The 14,850-nt window shown below is 45.5% G+C and overlaps 1 protein-coding gene across 4 annotated transcripts in view; it reads right to left on the minus strand.

The window, feature by feature from the left end:
* The window catches only part of COASY (Coenzyme A synthase), an 855,545-nt gene that overhangs the window by 357,995 nt on the left and 482,700 nt on the right, over nucleotides 1–14,850 (minus strand). For 3 of the 4 annotated variants that reach the window (XM_040331793.1, XM_040331792.1, XM_040331794.1), the window contains one exon: nucleotides 8,641–8,830. The exons of the other annotated variant lie outside the window; for it this stretch is intronic. In XM_040331793.1, the coding sequence (XP_040187727.1) occupies nucleotides 8,641–8,830 (190 nt within the window). The remainder of the gene's footprint in view (nucleotides 1–8,640; nucleotides 8,831–14,850) is intronic. 4 annotated transcript variants of the gene reach the window in all.

The following is a 14,850-nucleotide window of genomic DNA, read 5'->3' on the forward strand; positions in this document are numbered from 1 at the left end:
GGACGTCCCCAAGCAGTGTCAAAAAAAAAATTGAGGGGTGGGAAAACACCACAGCAAACCAAGCTACACCCCCAACAAAAACCGGAGTTTCTCAACGGAGGAACTCCAACCTTAAACTGCCGCCTGTAACACCTTGCGGCCAAAGGAGGCATCCGAAGATGCACTCACATCCACCTTGTAAAATTTTGAGAAGGTGTGGATTGACGACCATGTCGCTGCCTTACACACCTGTAACACAGACGCTTGATGACGGAAAGCCCAAGAGTCACCGATCGCCCTGGTCGAATGCGCCGTGACCTGAAAGGGAGGCGCCCGCCCCTTTAGGGCATAGGCCTGAAGCCCAACCTGTCTGATCCACCTAGAAATGGTGGCCGACGAGACCGCCAGACCTTTTTTAGGACCATTCACCAAAACGAACAGTGAGTCCGACTTCCGGAATGGAGCCGTAGCAGATAAGTACACACGTAGGGCCCGAACCACATCCAGGGAATGTAAAGTGGCCTCCTTCTGTTTTTTTGGCCGAGGACATAAGGATGGTAACACAATGTCCTCAATGTGAAAAGCCGAAACGACCTTTGGGAGAAAAGACAGCTGCGGCCGCAGCACCACCTTATGCTCATGGATGACCAATTAGGGAGCCTTGCAGGACAAGGCCGCCAGTTTAGACACCCATCTGACTGAGGTAATTGCTACCAGAAAAACCACCTTCGGTGACAGGCAACAAAGGGATCTTTCGAATGTCCTCAAAGGGAGCTTCTTAAAGCACTGAGAGGACAAAATTCAGGTCCCATGGGGCAGTGGAGAACACACAGGAGTGGCCACATGCCGGACCCCCTGCACAAACGTACGCACCAAGGAGTGCGCTGCCAAGGGTCGCTGAAAGTAAACAGCTAGAGCTGAAATCTGACTCTTAACCATACTCAAGGCGAGAGCCTGATCCACTCCATGCTGTAAGAACAGCAGAATCCGGGACACCACGTATGTACAGGGGTGTCATTTCATCTCTTCACACATAGAGATGTAGGCCTTCCACGTACGATGGTAAATCCTTTGTGAAGTAGACTTCCGTACATGCAGCATGGTAGAGACCACCGAGCCTGACAGGCCCCGGTCCTTTAGTATCTGGCTCTCAACAGCCACGGCGTTAAAGCTAGTGACTGTAAAGCAGGGAGGAAGATCGGGCCCTGCGACAGAAGATCTTCTCTCAGGGGTAGACGCTAGGGCTGCGCATCTTCACCGGCCTCACGATTCAATGCGATTACGATTATCAAGTCCACGATTCGATTTGATTCCACGATGCATCACGATTGCAGCGCAAGTGCGCATGGCTCTCCCCCCAAAATACTAAAGGAGATGATCAGAGACTGCAGACGTGGTACAGGAGATGATCAGAGACTTTGGGCATAGTACAAGAGATGGTCAGAGACTGCAGACATAGTACAGGAGATGATCAGAGACTGCAGATATAATACAGGAGATGATCAGAGACTGCAGACATAATACAGGAGAGGATCAGAGACTGCAGATATAGTACAGGAGATGGTCAGAGACTGCAGACATAGTACAGGAGATGGTCAGAGACTGCAGACATAGTACAGGAGATGGTCAGAGACTGCGGACATAGTACAGGAGATGGTCAGAGACTGCAGACATAGTACAGGAGATGGTCAGAGACTGCAGACATAGTACAGGAGATGGTCAGAGACTGCGTGCATGCTACAGGAGATGGTCAGAGACTGCGTGCATGCTACAGGAGATGGTCAGAGACTGCCGACATAGTACAGGAGATGGTCAGAGACTGCGGACATGCTACAAGAGATGGTCAGAGACTGGGGACATGCTACAAGAGATGGTCAGAGACTGGGGACATGCTACAAGAGATGGTCAGAGACTGGGGACATGCTACACAAGATGATCAGAGACTGCATGCATGCTACAGGAGATGATCAGAGACTGCGTGCATGCTACAGAAGATGGTTAGAGACTGGGCACATGCTACACGAGATGATCAGAGACTGCGTGCATGCTACAGGATATGATCAGAGACTGCGTGCATGCTACAGAAGATGGTCAGAGACTGCGGACATGCTATACAAGATGATCAGAGACTGGGGACATGCTACACAAGATGATCAGAGACTGCGGACATGCTACAGGAAGTGGTCAGAGACTGCGGAAATTATACAGAAGATCAGCAGGTAAGTATGATTTTTATTTTTATTTTAAAGAAGAAAATAATAGCCTTTAGTATCACTTTAACAAACCCATTGAGTCTTTTGGCAGCAACTTGCATAGTAAACAGGTCAACATCACTGCACAAATAAAAAAAGGGAGACATTCCAATCAGCAAGAAATATACTGCTTGCAGATCAGTAGATGGTTCCAGAGGGGAGAGATGATAGGGAAATCACAGCAAGAAATTAGACAGTAAGAGAGTTTGTGCAGCCCCCCCAATGTGTAAGGCAAACAGTACACACACACACAGAGGATAGCTGCAGCAGGAAGAGGGGGGGGGGGGTGTTGCCACCTCTATACTCTCACCCATATATCAAGCATGACAGGCTTATCTCTCACCTCCGGAGCACTTCCATCCCCCCCTCTTCTCCTCACAGCTCGTTTGTAGTTTCCAGAAGCCAACTTTATGGCTCATCCCACGGATGTTACAACAGCTGCAGTGTCAGCTCTGTGCAGTCAGTGATCTGTGTGTCTGGTCTCTCAGCTCCTCGTGCGGCTCGGCACCGCCCATAGGGGAGATGACCAGTGTCACTGTCCAGTCACAGCTCCAAATCCCAGAGGAGGGGGAGATCGTGGGTGGGGGCAGCAACGAGGCTCAGGCTACACTGTATGAATTGAGGAGGGGACAGCGCCAGGCACAGCCAGCCGATCGGCGGCATATCTTTCCAGCAAAGACATTGCTGTGCGGGGGAGGGGGGACGGGCCGCAATGACGTCATTAATAATCGATTAATGCCGAATACCGCATCGATGCAGAATCGTCCAGGGTATAATCTCGATGCATCGATTCAACGATTATTTTCAACACCCCTAGTAGACGCCAAGGGGCGTCTGCCACCAGACACACCAGGTCCGCGTACCAGGAGTGGCGCGGCCAATCTGGGGCGATCAGGATTGTTGGAAGAAGCTTCAGAGGAGGGAAGGCGTAAATTAGGCGATAATGACCCCAAGGTGCCACCAACGCGTCTGACGCGTCCGCCCATGGGTCCTTTGACCTGGCCACGAACCGTGACACCTTCCGTCTGAGACGGTACGCTAAAAGGTCCACGTCTGGAGTGCCCCACCTTTGGCACAGACTCTTCGGCCCACCGAAGGATGTGCGCGACTTCCATCGCCGCAGCTAAGCTCAGTGTGCCTCCCTGATGATTGACGTACGCCATGGCGGTGGCGTTGTCGGACTGGATCCTGACCGGTCGGTCGGTCCTGCAGATCCAGGGACCACCTGGCAAGGCACAACTTGATTGCTCTGAGCTCCAGTACATTGATTGGAAGGCGGGACTCCTCCTGAGTCCAGCGCCCCTGGGCTGACTGGGTGCCCCAAATGCCCCCCCACCTGGAGAGGCTGGCATCCGTCGTGACCATTGTCCAATGGCACGGCAGAAACTACTTCCCGGTCCGAAGCACCGGAGACGTCAGCCACCACACCAGGGAGGACTTGACCAGTTGACTCATCTGAATCTGGTAATCCAGAGATGAAGGGAGCTTGTCCCAACGTGACAGAATTTCCTTCTGTAGCACCCGGGTGTGGAATTGGGCATATGGAACTGCCTCGAAAGAGGCCACCATCAGACTCAGAACCCTCATGCAGAATCGAAGAGATGACCACTTCTGGGTCGACAACTGCTGCACCGCAGATTGTAGTGTCTGAAGTTTGGGAGAAAAACTCTCACCTCCGCGGAATCCAGGACTAGCCCCAGGTATTCCAGCCTCTGAGAGAGTACCAACACTGACTTCTGGATATTCAGAAGCCAGCCGAACTTTCGGAGAGTGACACGTGATGGACACGTCCTCTTCTAACTAAGCAGGGCTAGAATCGGGGCGACCCGAGGTGCCGAGGCCAGGCCAAACGGGAGGGCCACAAATTGAAAGTGGTCCTCCCGATCGCAAAGCGCAGAAATCTCTGGTGCTTTGTGCATATGGGAACATGTAGGTTTGCGTCCATGATATCCAAGGACGCCATAAAGTCCCCCTGATGGAGCGCTGCCACTACCGAGCGAATCGACTCCATCCTGAATTTTTGCACTTTGACAAAACAATTGAGGGCCTTGAGGTCCAGGATTGGACAGACCCCTTCCTTCTTGGGGACTACAAACAGATTGGAGTAAAACCTCCATCGAGGCATAATCACTCCCCTGACCAGAAGATCCTGGACAGCCCCTGACAGATCCTTCCGGCGATCCGGAGGAAGCTGGAGGTTGGAAGGAAAAAATATGTTTGGTGGACAAGAGAAAAACCATCTTGTACCCCGAGGAAACCACCTCGCAGACCCAGCGGTCGGAAAGAAGAGACCTCCACCGAGCCGCGAATTTGCACGGGCGGGGGCAGACCTTCATGCGGAAGCAGGTTTGTCCGCAGGCTTGTTAGGCTTGTGGTACCAGGTGCGCTTCTGCCCTGCAGCGGGGGTCTTAGCGCCTTGAAAACTTTTTCCTACCGCACTGGGCGGGCAAAAAAAACGCTTGGGGGTAGTAAAGGAGGGCTCTTGCTTACGGCGAGGCTCCTTGCCCTTCCCAGACTGTGGGAGCAGTGTGCTCTTACCACCTGTGGCATCCTTTATGATGTCATCCAGGGACGCCCCAAAAAGCCGTTTCCCCTAAAGGGTAAATCCACCAATGCCTTCTTTGAGGACTGGTCCGCAGACCAACACTTCAGCCACACAAGGCGACGTAGTACCACCGCGTAGGCAAAGGCCCTGGAGAGCAAAGGGAGCGTATCCAGGGCCGACTCACAGACAAACTTCAGGCCCTGAACCAACTGTTCAGCCAGGTCCACACAGGTCTCAGAAGCATTCTGCGCCTCCAGCTCCTGTAACAAGAACTTTGCCCATTCGGTAAGTGTCTGCGACACCAGAGTCCCAGCCAAAACCGGTCTTCCTGCCGAACCCACTACTGTGAACATGGAGCGGGCCACAGCCTCCACTCTCCTATCTGCGGGGTCCTTAAAGGCAGGAGCCCCTTCCACAGGTAACGTGGTGGCTTTGCTCAATCTGGACACGGGAGGGTCCACTGACGGAGGAGAGACCCACTTTTAAAAAAAATCCTCCTCAAAGGGATAACGGGTCGCAAAGTATTTAGGAACAGCAAAAACTTTCTGCGGTGTATCCCATTCCTTGTACAACAATTTGTCTAGATATGGAACACAAGGAAACACTTTTGCGGTGCGGGGTGGCTTGCGGAACCCAAAAGGGACCGGCACATCTGATGCCTCCGCCAAATCCTCAAGTTTCTGAGTATCCCGCACCGCAGAGATAAAAGCTCCAACAAATTTCTTATCATCCACTGACCCTGAAGCAGAGTCATCCTCACTGTCCACGTGGGCTAAGCCCGCATCATCTGACATGACAGAACCAGAGCCAGATGCAATAACAGGGCCTGATTCTGTGTCAGAGACATCCCCAGAAGCAAACTCAGGGAGGGGGCTCTTTTTACCCCCCTTCTGGCCACTTGTCGCTTTAATCCTGGCGAGAAACGCCTCAAGGACTGCCGTCATAGCCTCTACAGAGGCGGCAAGGGCACTAAGGGTTAACTCAGGCATTGTTGGAGCTATGTAAACCGCATCCGCAGCAAAATGGCGGCCATATACGTTTTTAAAAAAACACAGTGACACAGCAAAAACACGGCCCGGCACATACAGCAACTCCCCTAACATAAAAAACAACAGCACCTCACAGTACACGGTCCCCGGTAGTGATAGAACCCCAGGAGGGCCCCCCCTTACAGCCGCCACCCAGCATGGGGAAGGAGGGAGAAAAAGGGAGAGAGGAAAGCAGGGCGGACCCTCATTTGACCTCCCCAGGGAAGCACCAGCCATACCACCTTGCCAGGGCAAGGGGCCACTACTTACCCGTCCTGCGACCACCAGCTGGAGGAATTCCGGACAGAACCAACGTCCACTAAACGGCATGGCTGTCGGCCAGACACACTGTGACAAGGCATAGAGACCGGTCATATGTGTGCCCTGGAACATGTAGTTCCCCCGCCACCCCTGGAGCAACTGGGCATGTCGTGAATGGCCCAGAGCTGAGGGCCGGCACATGCTCGATGGCCGAACATGGGGGGACTACAAGGATCAAGATCCAGCCTGTCACCCAGTCGGCAGTTCATAGTAGACTTCAGAGTCAAAAATGCAGAAACAAAACAAAATAAAAGCGAAAAAAATCGCAAAAAAAATCCAGAGTACATGGACTCCAAAAGGCCACGTCTCTCCTGACGCTAGGCAGAAAAAAACTGGAGCTGCTGAGTCAGAGAGTGGGTTATACCCGGGGGACCACACCCCCTGGGGGAGCTGTACTGAGGAAAGTGTTTTAACACTTAAAGTGCTGTTTTCTGCCCAGTCTCTCCTGGAAGGGAAGGGAGTGACGCTAATCCAGTGACCAAATAGACTGTACGGCCCCCAGGACCAGGAACAGGAGAGGAGGTTTTTTTACAAGAGCTGCACTGTTCGGCCAGGAGGGATACAGGCACAGTACTGGCACTATACTTATTTGCTTGTCACTTTTTACATTATGGTACGCATTTTGTATTGGGGGATGTGTTTGGGGGCTCAATAAACCTGTGTTTTAAAAAGCAATATCACACTATATGAGTTCCTTTCATTATATGCGACGATGGTTTGATTGGACATAATACACATTGGCTGGTGGAGAGTGCAGCATCCAGGAGGCATACAGAGATATCTATCCAAGGCTTTATATTTCCATATTTGTGGTGAGTGCATCCCCATAAGGGGAGTCATATTCCCCCCACGTGGTGAACGCCCCCTCTGGTGAAAGGAGCACTAATTAAGGATCTTTCTCTTTATTCATCCACTTGCACTGTCATCTAATTTCCTATATGGATTTGGACATATAGAAGTGTTTCAGACGTTGGTCTGAAAGCAGCGCTGCTACAGCTATTTATTGAACTTTGAGACTTTTGTTTTATAGTTATTTATTTATCTGTTATTTATTATTGACCTTTTTTAAGCAGCTGCTGCAATTTACATATATCTAGTGTTCTGTGACCACATTATCTCAGTGTGCATCCATAAGCGCTGAGCCGTGCTAAATATCGATAGGAGGGCGACACTAGCATTTTTGAGCTGACACTGTATATATATGGTTGTGGGGGTCCCGGATCTCATTCCTTTTTATACCTTAAACAAAACTCAATCATAACCCATACCTTAGCTCATTCTAATTAGCAATTCATGCTTGGCTGTATTCTTAAAAAAAGTCAATATTATCAGCAGCACAAAACAGATATGGCACCAACACCCATCCATGTCAGCATTCAGACTAACTTAATGAGTATTATATATTGACATGTTCATTAAAGCCATTATTAACCCAAAAATAAAATAAAAAATGATGGATCCTGATCCATCAAAGCATTTTATACAGCACAGTGCTTTGTAATTTGGCACACTGTAAGGCTCCATGCACACTGGAGCTAATAAACTGCAATTTATTGGAGTTTGGGCGTTTTTTTTTTCAAAGCCCATAAACTCCACTCTGGGTTAGCCTATGTGTCCATGCACACATAGGAACATGGACATTTTTCAGCTTTAATGAGCAATGGAGTTCATGGGCTTTTTTCTAAACGCCCGAAAATCACATTCAAAGTGCCGTTTAACCTTAAAAACCACAAAAAAAATCCAAAATGCTGATAAACGCAAAAAAACGTGGCTCGCCAGCGTTTATCCATTGAAAAAAAAATGAAAAGAAAAGAAAAAAACGCTAATAAACGCTATTGCAAAAACGTTAAAAAACTTTGAAAGACTCCCTGCAAAGCTATTGGCATTTTTATAACATTATTTTAGCGTCCAGTGTGCATGGAGCCTAACACCTGTAATACCTGGCTGATCCTGCTAGTTTCTACCCTCCACAGACCACGATAATCATAGCTACTGAGCCCCTGACATTGTGGTCGATTTGTGTGCCTCCGTCAGCTGCAGCCTGCTCTCCTGTGTCTATCTCCTCTGTCCGCCCTCCTCTTAGTGTTACCTAGGGACTGTGCCGATATATTTACTATATGTTCTGTCTCCTCATATTATGCCCCACTGTCTGTGTATTAAAAAAATTCTCCACCATATCTCCCGGCAGTGACGTGACTGGCTGTGTCTCCTCTCTCCCTACGTCCCGCTGACGTCAGCAGGGATACCCTCGGCCCCTGCTTCTGCAAGATGGGCAGAGAGCAGGTACAGCTTGTTACATGAGCGCCGGGAGCCGCTGTAAAATACGGTAAAGGAAGATTTTTTTTTTTTGTAAAAACACAGAGGCAGGGGGGCACAGTATGAGGAGACCGCACAGATTGTGGAAATATAGGAAAGTGGGTTAACAACCACTTTGACACTTATGATTTACACCAAAACTGGGGTTTCAGTTGAATTAACCTTTGAGCGAAAAAAAATAATAATTATGACAATATACCTGAGCCAAACTCATCAATGACCAGCTGGTATGCTGGTCCTCCAGGCCTGTAACTTTGGTGTCCTAATTTATCACAATCTATGAGAGCAGCTCCAAGGACCTCCAGCCTTTTTGCAATAGAAGACTTCCCACTGCCGCTGCCTCCTGTTAAACCGATGATGTAAGGCCGAGATGGGATACTGCGGTTCACCTGCAGAAACATTAACCCATTTCACTTTTAAGACATAACCCAACACGCTTAATTTTTATTTATTTTTTTGAGCAGAAATTTGAAGTATGGCCTCATGCTAACAAATTTACAATCATAATAGTGTACCATCATCCAGGTTAATGTAGATAAGGATGCTGTGAAACAGTTCTGTATCAGAGAAAAAAGACAAAGGATCAGGATGGAAAACTTTTTTTAACAAATTTAAAACGGTGAATGTGGTTTTCAATCAGAAAACTATAATTTGTTTTTTGCTATTAATTGCAATTCACCTGATTACTCTTCATAACATTCTGGAATTTATGCAAATTACCATCATAAAAATCTGAATTTGTGAAAAATATTATTTGTGTCATTCTCAAAACTTTTGGCCACGGCTGTACAGGTGCATCTCCAAAAATGTAAATATGATCAAAAAGTACATTTGTTTCTGGAATTCAATTCATAAAGTGAAACTCATATTATATCATATAAGCATACGCATATATATGGGGGTTATACCAGGATGATGCATGCAGCTGCATGAATATTCCCAATACTGTTTTTTTTTTAGAGCGGGCGGTCGGCTTTCCAGGCATAACAACGGATGTGGCTAAAAGCCGCTCGGCTGTTATACTGGAGTAGCAGGAGGGGATATCCCCCCCCCCACTCTTACCGGGCCTCCCGTCCCACCGGGAGACCCGATCTGCCACTTCTGGCAACTAGAGACAGACTGGCACGAAGCCAAAAATGGCTTGGTTCCAGTCTCCTGTATGTAAACACAGAAGCAATGTCACAGCGTCACTTCCGTTGGCCCCGGTTTAAAAAAAAAAGTATTCAGAATCACTGTTTTTGGTGATCTGAATATTTTGAATTGTAAAAGGAAGGATTGGAGGTCTTTTAGACTGCCGACCCCTCCATAAAGAGTACCTGTCACCACCTATTAGTGTCACAAGGGATGTTTTCCTTTTTTTGTGACAGCAATAAAAGGGATAAAAACACAATGTAAAAAAATAAAAATAAGAAAAAAGTTTTAAAGCGCCCCTGTCCCCGCGAGCTCACGCAGCAAAGAAAATGCATACGCAAGTCGTGCTCGCATATGTAAAACGGTGTTCAAATCACACGTGAGATATCGCTGCTATCGTCAGAGTGAGAGCAATAATTCTAGCACTAGACCTCCTCTGTAACCATTCATTTTTTTTTAAAGCGTCGCCTATGGCAATTTGGAGGTACCGTAGTTTGTCGCCATTCTACGAGTGCGTGCAAGTGTGACATGTTTGGTATCTATTTACTCTGCGTAACATCATCATAAATTGGGCTAATTTTACTGTTTCGTTTTTTGTTTTTGATTCATGAAAGTGTCTTTTTCCCCCAAATATTGCGTTTGAAAGACCGCTGCACAAATACTGTGTGACATAAAATATTGCAACAATTGCCATTTAATTCTCTAGAGTCTCCGCTAAAAAATATATATAATGTTTGGGGGGGTCTAAGTAATTTTCTAGCAAAAAAATATGGATTTGAACTTGTAAGCAACAAATGTCAGAAATAGGCTTAGTCATGAAAGGGATAAACTCCTTATTTGCTGGTATTATACACCAGATAAATTACATGCAATGTCTTCATCTGCATCATCTATGTGTTGCAGGGACTGCAGTGGTATCGTAATGCATAGACACATTTGGTGGATATGTCCATTTATCCAGGTGTATTGGCAGGCGGTCGTTCATACGATTTATTTTATACAAGTTGATAAAATCAAGTCAGAACCTTGGTCTATGCTATTCCATTGTACAACAGAATCAACAGGCCAATATAGAAGGTCAATCACTCAATATTTTTTGAATGCTGCAAAACCTTTGATTCCACTGTATTGGAGACAAATGTACTGTACTCACTTAAGCCCAATGGCTACAACAAGTGGATGACTTATACCTTTTAGAAGATGGTTGTTAAATACTCCAAAATATGGACCTGCTGGTTTGAGTTTAAAACTACTGTTCCATATAATAATATTTTAGGCATATGATGGCTTGCTTTTACTAGTGGCTTCTGGGAAACTTCTTTAGACCATATTCTTTAACCACGTAAGGACCTTGCCTGTTTTTCAGACTCTGTTTAAAACAATTTTTTTTAAAGGTGCACCGAAATGGAAATTTCAAAACCGAAACAAAACAAAAAAAAATAAAAATGTCAGGCCGAAACCGAAAATGACCCATACTAAAAATGACAGTATATATTTTAAATAAAATGTATTTTTATATTTTAAATAAAACGTATACATTTTTATATAACACATTGCTAATAGTATTAGCAAAATTTCCACAAATCAGATCATTTTTTGGATCAGCAAAAAAAAAAAAAAAAAGGGGGATGACGGAACACTGGGCAGTCAGGGAAGGCAAGGGAGCTCACCTAGGCATACATATATCAATATCAATCACTCTTGGGTGCCCCTTTAGTAGAGTGTATTCTCTTACAATATCCTCTCATCATATGTAGCCAGTTATAACAGTGTCCAACTGTCCATGCATGTATACAGACTTTTCATTGTGCTTTTAGGCAATTTACAGTCCTTTCACACTTCAAACAAATTCCATTAGTGCCACTAGGGGGAGCAAAAGCAAGTCCTGTACAAGACAAAATTCATACATATGTCCATGTACTGTGACTCACCCCTGAGCCCTCTAATGTGTCTGGCACAATCGACTTGTTGGCTTCTTGTATCTCGCGGTCCTTTGTTGCTGTATTATAAGGAAACACTGTGCTGCTCAGGTGAGGGGAGGGTACCTTCTCTCAGTCCGGTAATTTAGCAATTGGAGGTTGGACGATAATTGTATTGCTCTCACTGCAGGCGGGTCCCTCCGTGCTCCACCTGCTCGTTCTCATCCTCGGTCTCAGTGCAGGCTGTGACGGTGGTGTGCCGCTCGGGGGAGGGGATGCACTCTCATTGGTATTGTGGCTCCTGGCTTTCACTCCTTTCCCCCTTCAACAGGCGGGGTGCCGTGCTGTTCCACAGGGAGCTCTCGGGACGCCTTGCGGCAGACTAGCTAAATGCAGGCTGAGGGAGAGGAGGAATCATCTCCTCGGCATTGCATCTCGTGGGGGAACATGCAGGCAGCGGAGCTCACACTACCCCGCCCCTTTTTCGGCACCATTATCGGCAACATTTCTTGTTTCGTCAAAGTGCGAAAAACACCATTTTCGGCCGATATGTTTCGGCGGCCGAAATTTCAGTGCATCCCTAATTTTTTTGCTAGGAAATTACTTAGAAAAAAAAAAATATAATGTTTGATGGTTCTAACACCCTAGAGAATAAAATGGCAGTCATTGCAATAATTTTTGTCACACCGTATTTGCGAAGCGGTCTTACAAGCGCACTTTTTTTGGAAAAAAATCACTCTTTTTAATAAAAAAAAAAAAAAAACAGTAAAGTTAGCCCAATTTTTTTTTTTATATTGTGAAAGATAATGTTACACCGAGTAAAATGATACCCAACATGTCACGCTTCAAAATTGCGCGCGCTCGTGGAATGGCGACAAGCTTTTTTACCCTTTAAAATCTCCATAGGCGACGTTTAAAAAATAATATGGGTTGCATCTTTTGACTTACAGAGAAGGTCTAGGGCTAGAATTATTGCTCTCGCTCTGACGATTGAGGCAATACCTCACTTGTGCGGTTTTGAACACCATTTTCATATGCGGGCGCTACTCACATATGCATTTGCTTCTGCATGCAAGCTCGTCGGGACAGGGCACTTTAAAAAAAAAATGTTTTGTTTGCTTATTTATTTTAATTTATTTTTACACCGTTTTAAAAAATAAATAAAAATGGGTCACTTTTATTCCTATTACAAGGAATGTAAACATTCCTTGTAATAGAAAAAAACATGACAGGTCCTCTTAAATATGAGATCTGGGGTCAAAAAGATCTCAGATCTCATATTTTGACTAAAATGCAAAAAAAAAAAAAAAGTTGTCATTTGAAAATATGACAACAGAAAAATGTGCCTTTAACCACTTCCATACTGGGCACTTAAACACTCTCCTGACCAGACCAATTTTCAGCTTTCAGGGCTCTCACACTTTGAATGACAATTACTCAGTCATGCAACACTGTACCCAAATGATTTTTTTGTCCTTTTTTTCCCACAAATAGAGCTTTCTTTTGGTGGTATTTGATCACCTCTGGGTTTTTTATTTTTTGCGCTATTAATGAAAAAAGACCGAAAATTTAGAAAAAAAATGTTTTTTTCTTAGTTTCTGTGATAAAATTTTGCAAAATATTAATTTTTCTTCATAAATTTTGGCCACAATTTATACTGCTACATGTCTTTGATAAAAATAACCCAATTTTTTGGGAAATTATTTGGTCTGTGTGAAAGTTTTAGAGTCTACAAGCTATAGTGCAAATCATAATAAATTATCACATCTGATCACACCTGATGTTTTGAAGGCCTATCTCATTTCTTGAGACCCTAACAAGCCAGGAAAGTACAAATTCCCCCCAAATAACCCCTTTTTGGAAAGTAGACATCCCAAGGTATTTAGTAAGAGGCATGGTGAGTTATTTGAAGTTGTCATTTTTTCCCAAAACACTTTGCAAAATTAAGATTTTTATTTTTTATTTAAAAAATTTCTCAAAAGTGTCATTGTAATAGCTTATTTCTCTCACATGGCATATGCATACCACAAATGACACCCCAAAATACATTATGCTACTCTTCCTGAGTAAAACAATACCCCATGTGTGAGACTTTTCCACTGCCTGGCCACATACCGATGCCCAACCTGCAGGGAGCGCCATCAGGGGTTTTAGGAGCATAAATTGCACATCTAACTAGTTGACAACCTATTACAATTTAGAAGGCCCTGGAACACCAGGACAATGGAATTACCCACAAAATGACCCCATTTTGGAAAGCTAACACCCTAACGTATAATCTATGAGGCATAATGAGTCTTTTCAACGGTTCATTTTTTTCCAGAAGTTTTTGGAATATGTGGAAAAAAAATGAAAACGCATTTTTTTTACACAAAGTTGTCCATTGATAAGATATTTCCAACACATAGCATGTACATAGCAAAAATTACACCCCAAAATACATTCTGCTACTCCTCCTGAGTAAAACGATACCCCATGTGTGAGACTTTTTCACTGCCTGGCCACATACAGATGCCCAACATGCAGGGAGCGCCATCAGGGGTTTTAGGAGCATAAATTGCACATCTAACTAGTTGACAACCTATTACACGTTTGAAGGCCCTGGAACACCAGGACAATGGAATTACCCACAAAATGACCCCATTTTGGAAAGCTAACACCCCAACGTATAATCTATGAGGCATAATGAGTCTTTTGAACGGTTCATTTTTTTCCAGAAGTTTTTGGAATATGTGGAAAAAAAATGAAAACGCATTTTTTTTTACACAAAGTTGTCCATTGATAAGATATTTCCAACACATAGCATGTACATAGCAAAAATGACACCCCAAAATACATTCTGCTATTCCTCCTGAGTAAAACGATACCCCATGTGTGAGACTTCTACACAGCCTGACCACATATAGAGATCCAACATGCAAGGAACACCGTCAGGTGTTCCAGAGACACATAGCATGCACATACCAAGAATTACACCCCAAAATACATTATGCTGAGCAAAGCGTAAACAAAAGATTACCTTGGTAATAGTAGCGCAGTTCTACACAGCAGGATAGCACTGGTCCAGGCAGCAGGCAGGGACTTGGTCAGCAACGTCCACTGCAGGTGGTCAGTTCATGCAACAGGCAGAGGCATGATGGCATAGGTCCTACAGGCAGCAGGCAGAAGGAGGGCCTCGTTCAGGACAGAATGGGGACAGGGGTAGAGGCTTCTCCCACCCAAATCTCTTTGAAGCCTCCGGGCAACCAGACCCTAATCTAGCATGAGAAAACAAAAAAGTTGTCTTCATCCAGAAAAACTTTTCTGGCGCCCCTCACATATGTGAGACCCCTGTGTTGAATCCCACTAGTCCAGTAGCA

The sequence above is a fragment of the Rana temporaria genome, chromosome 12 (assembly GCF_905171775.1).
Source record: "Rana temporaria chromosome 12, aRanTem1.1, whole genome shotgun sequence".
Taxonomy (NCBI): Eukaryota; Metazoa; Chordata; class Amphibia; order Anura; family Ranidae; genus Rana; species Rana temporaria.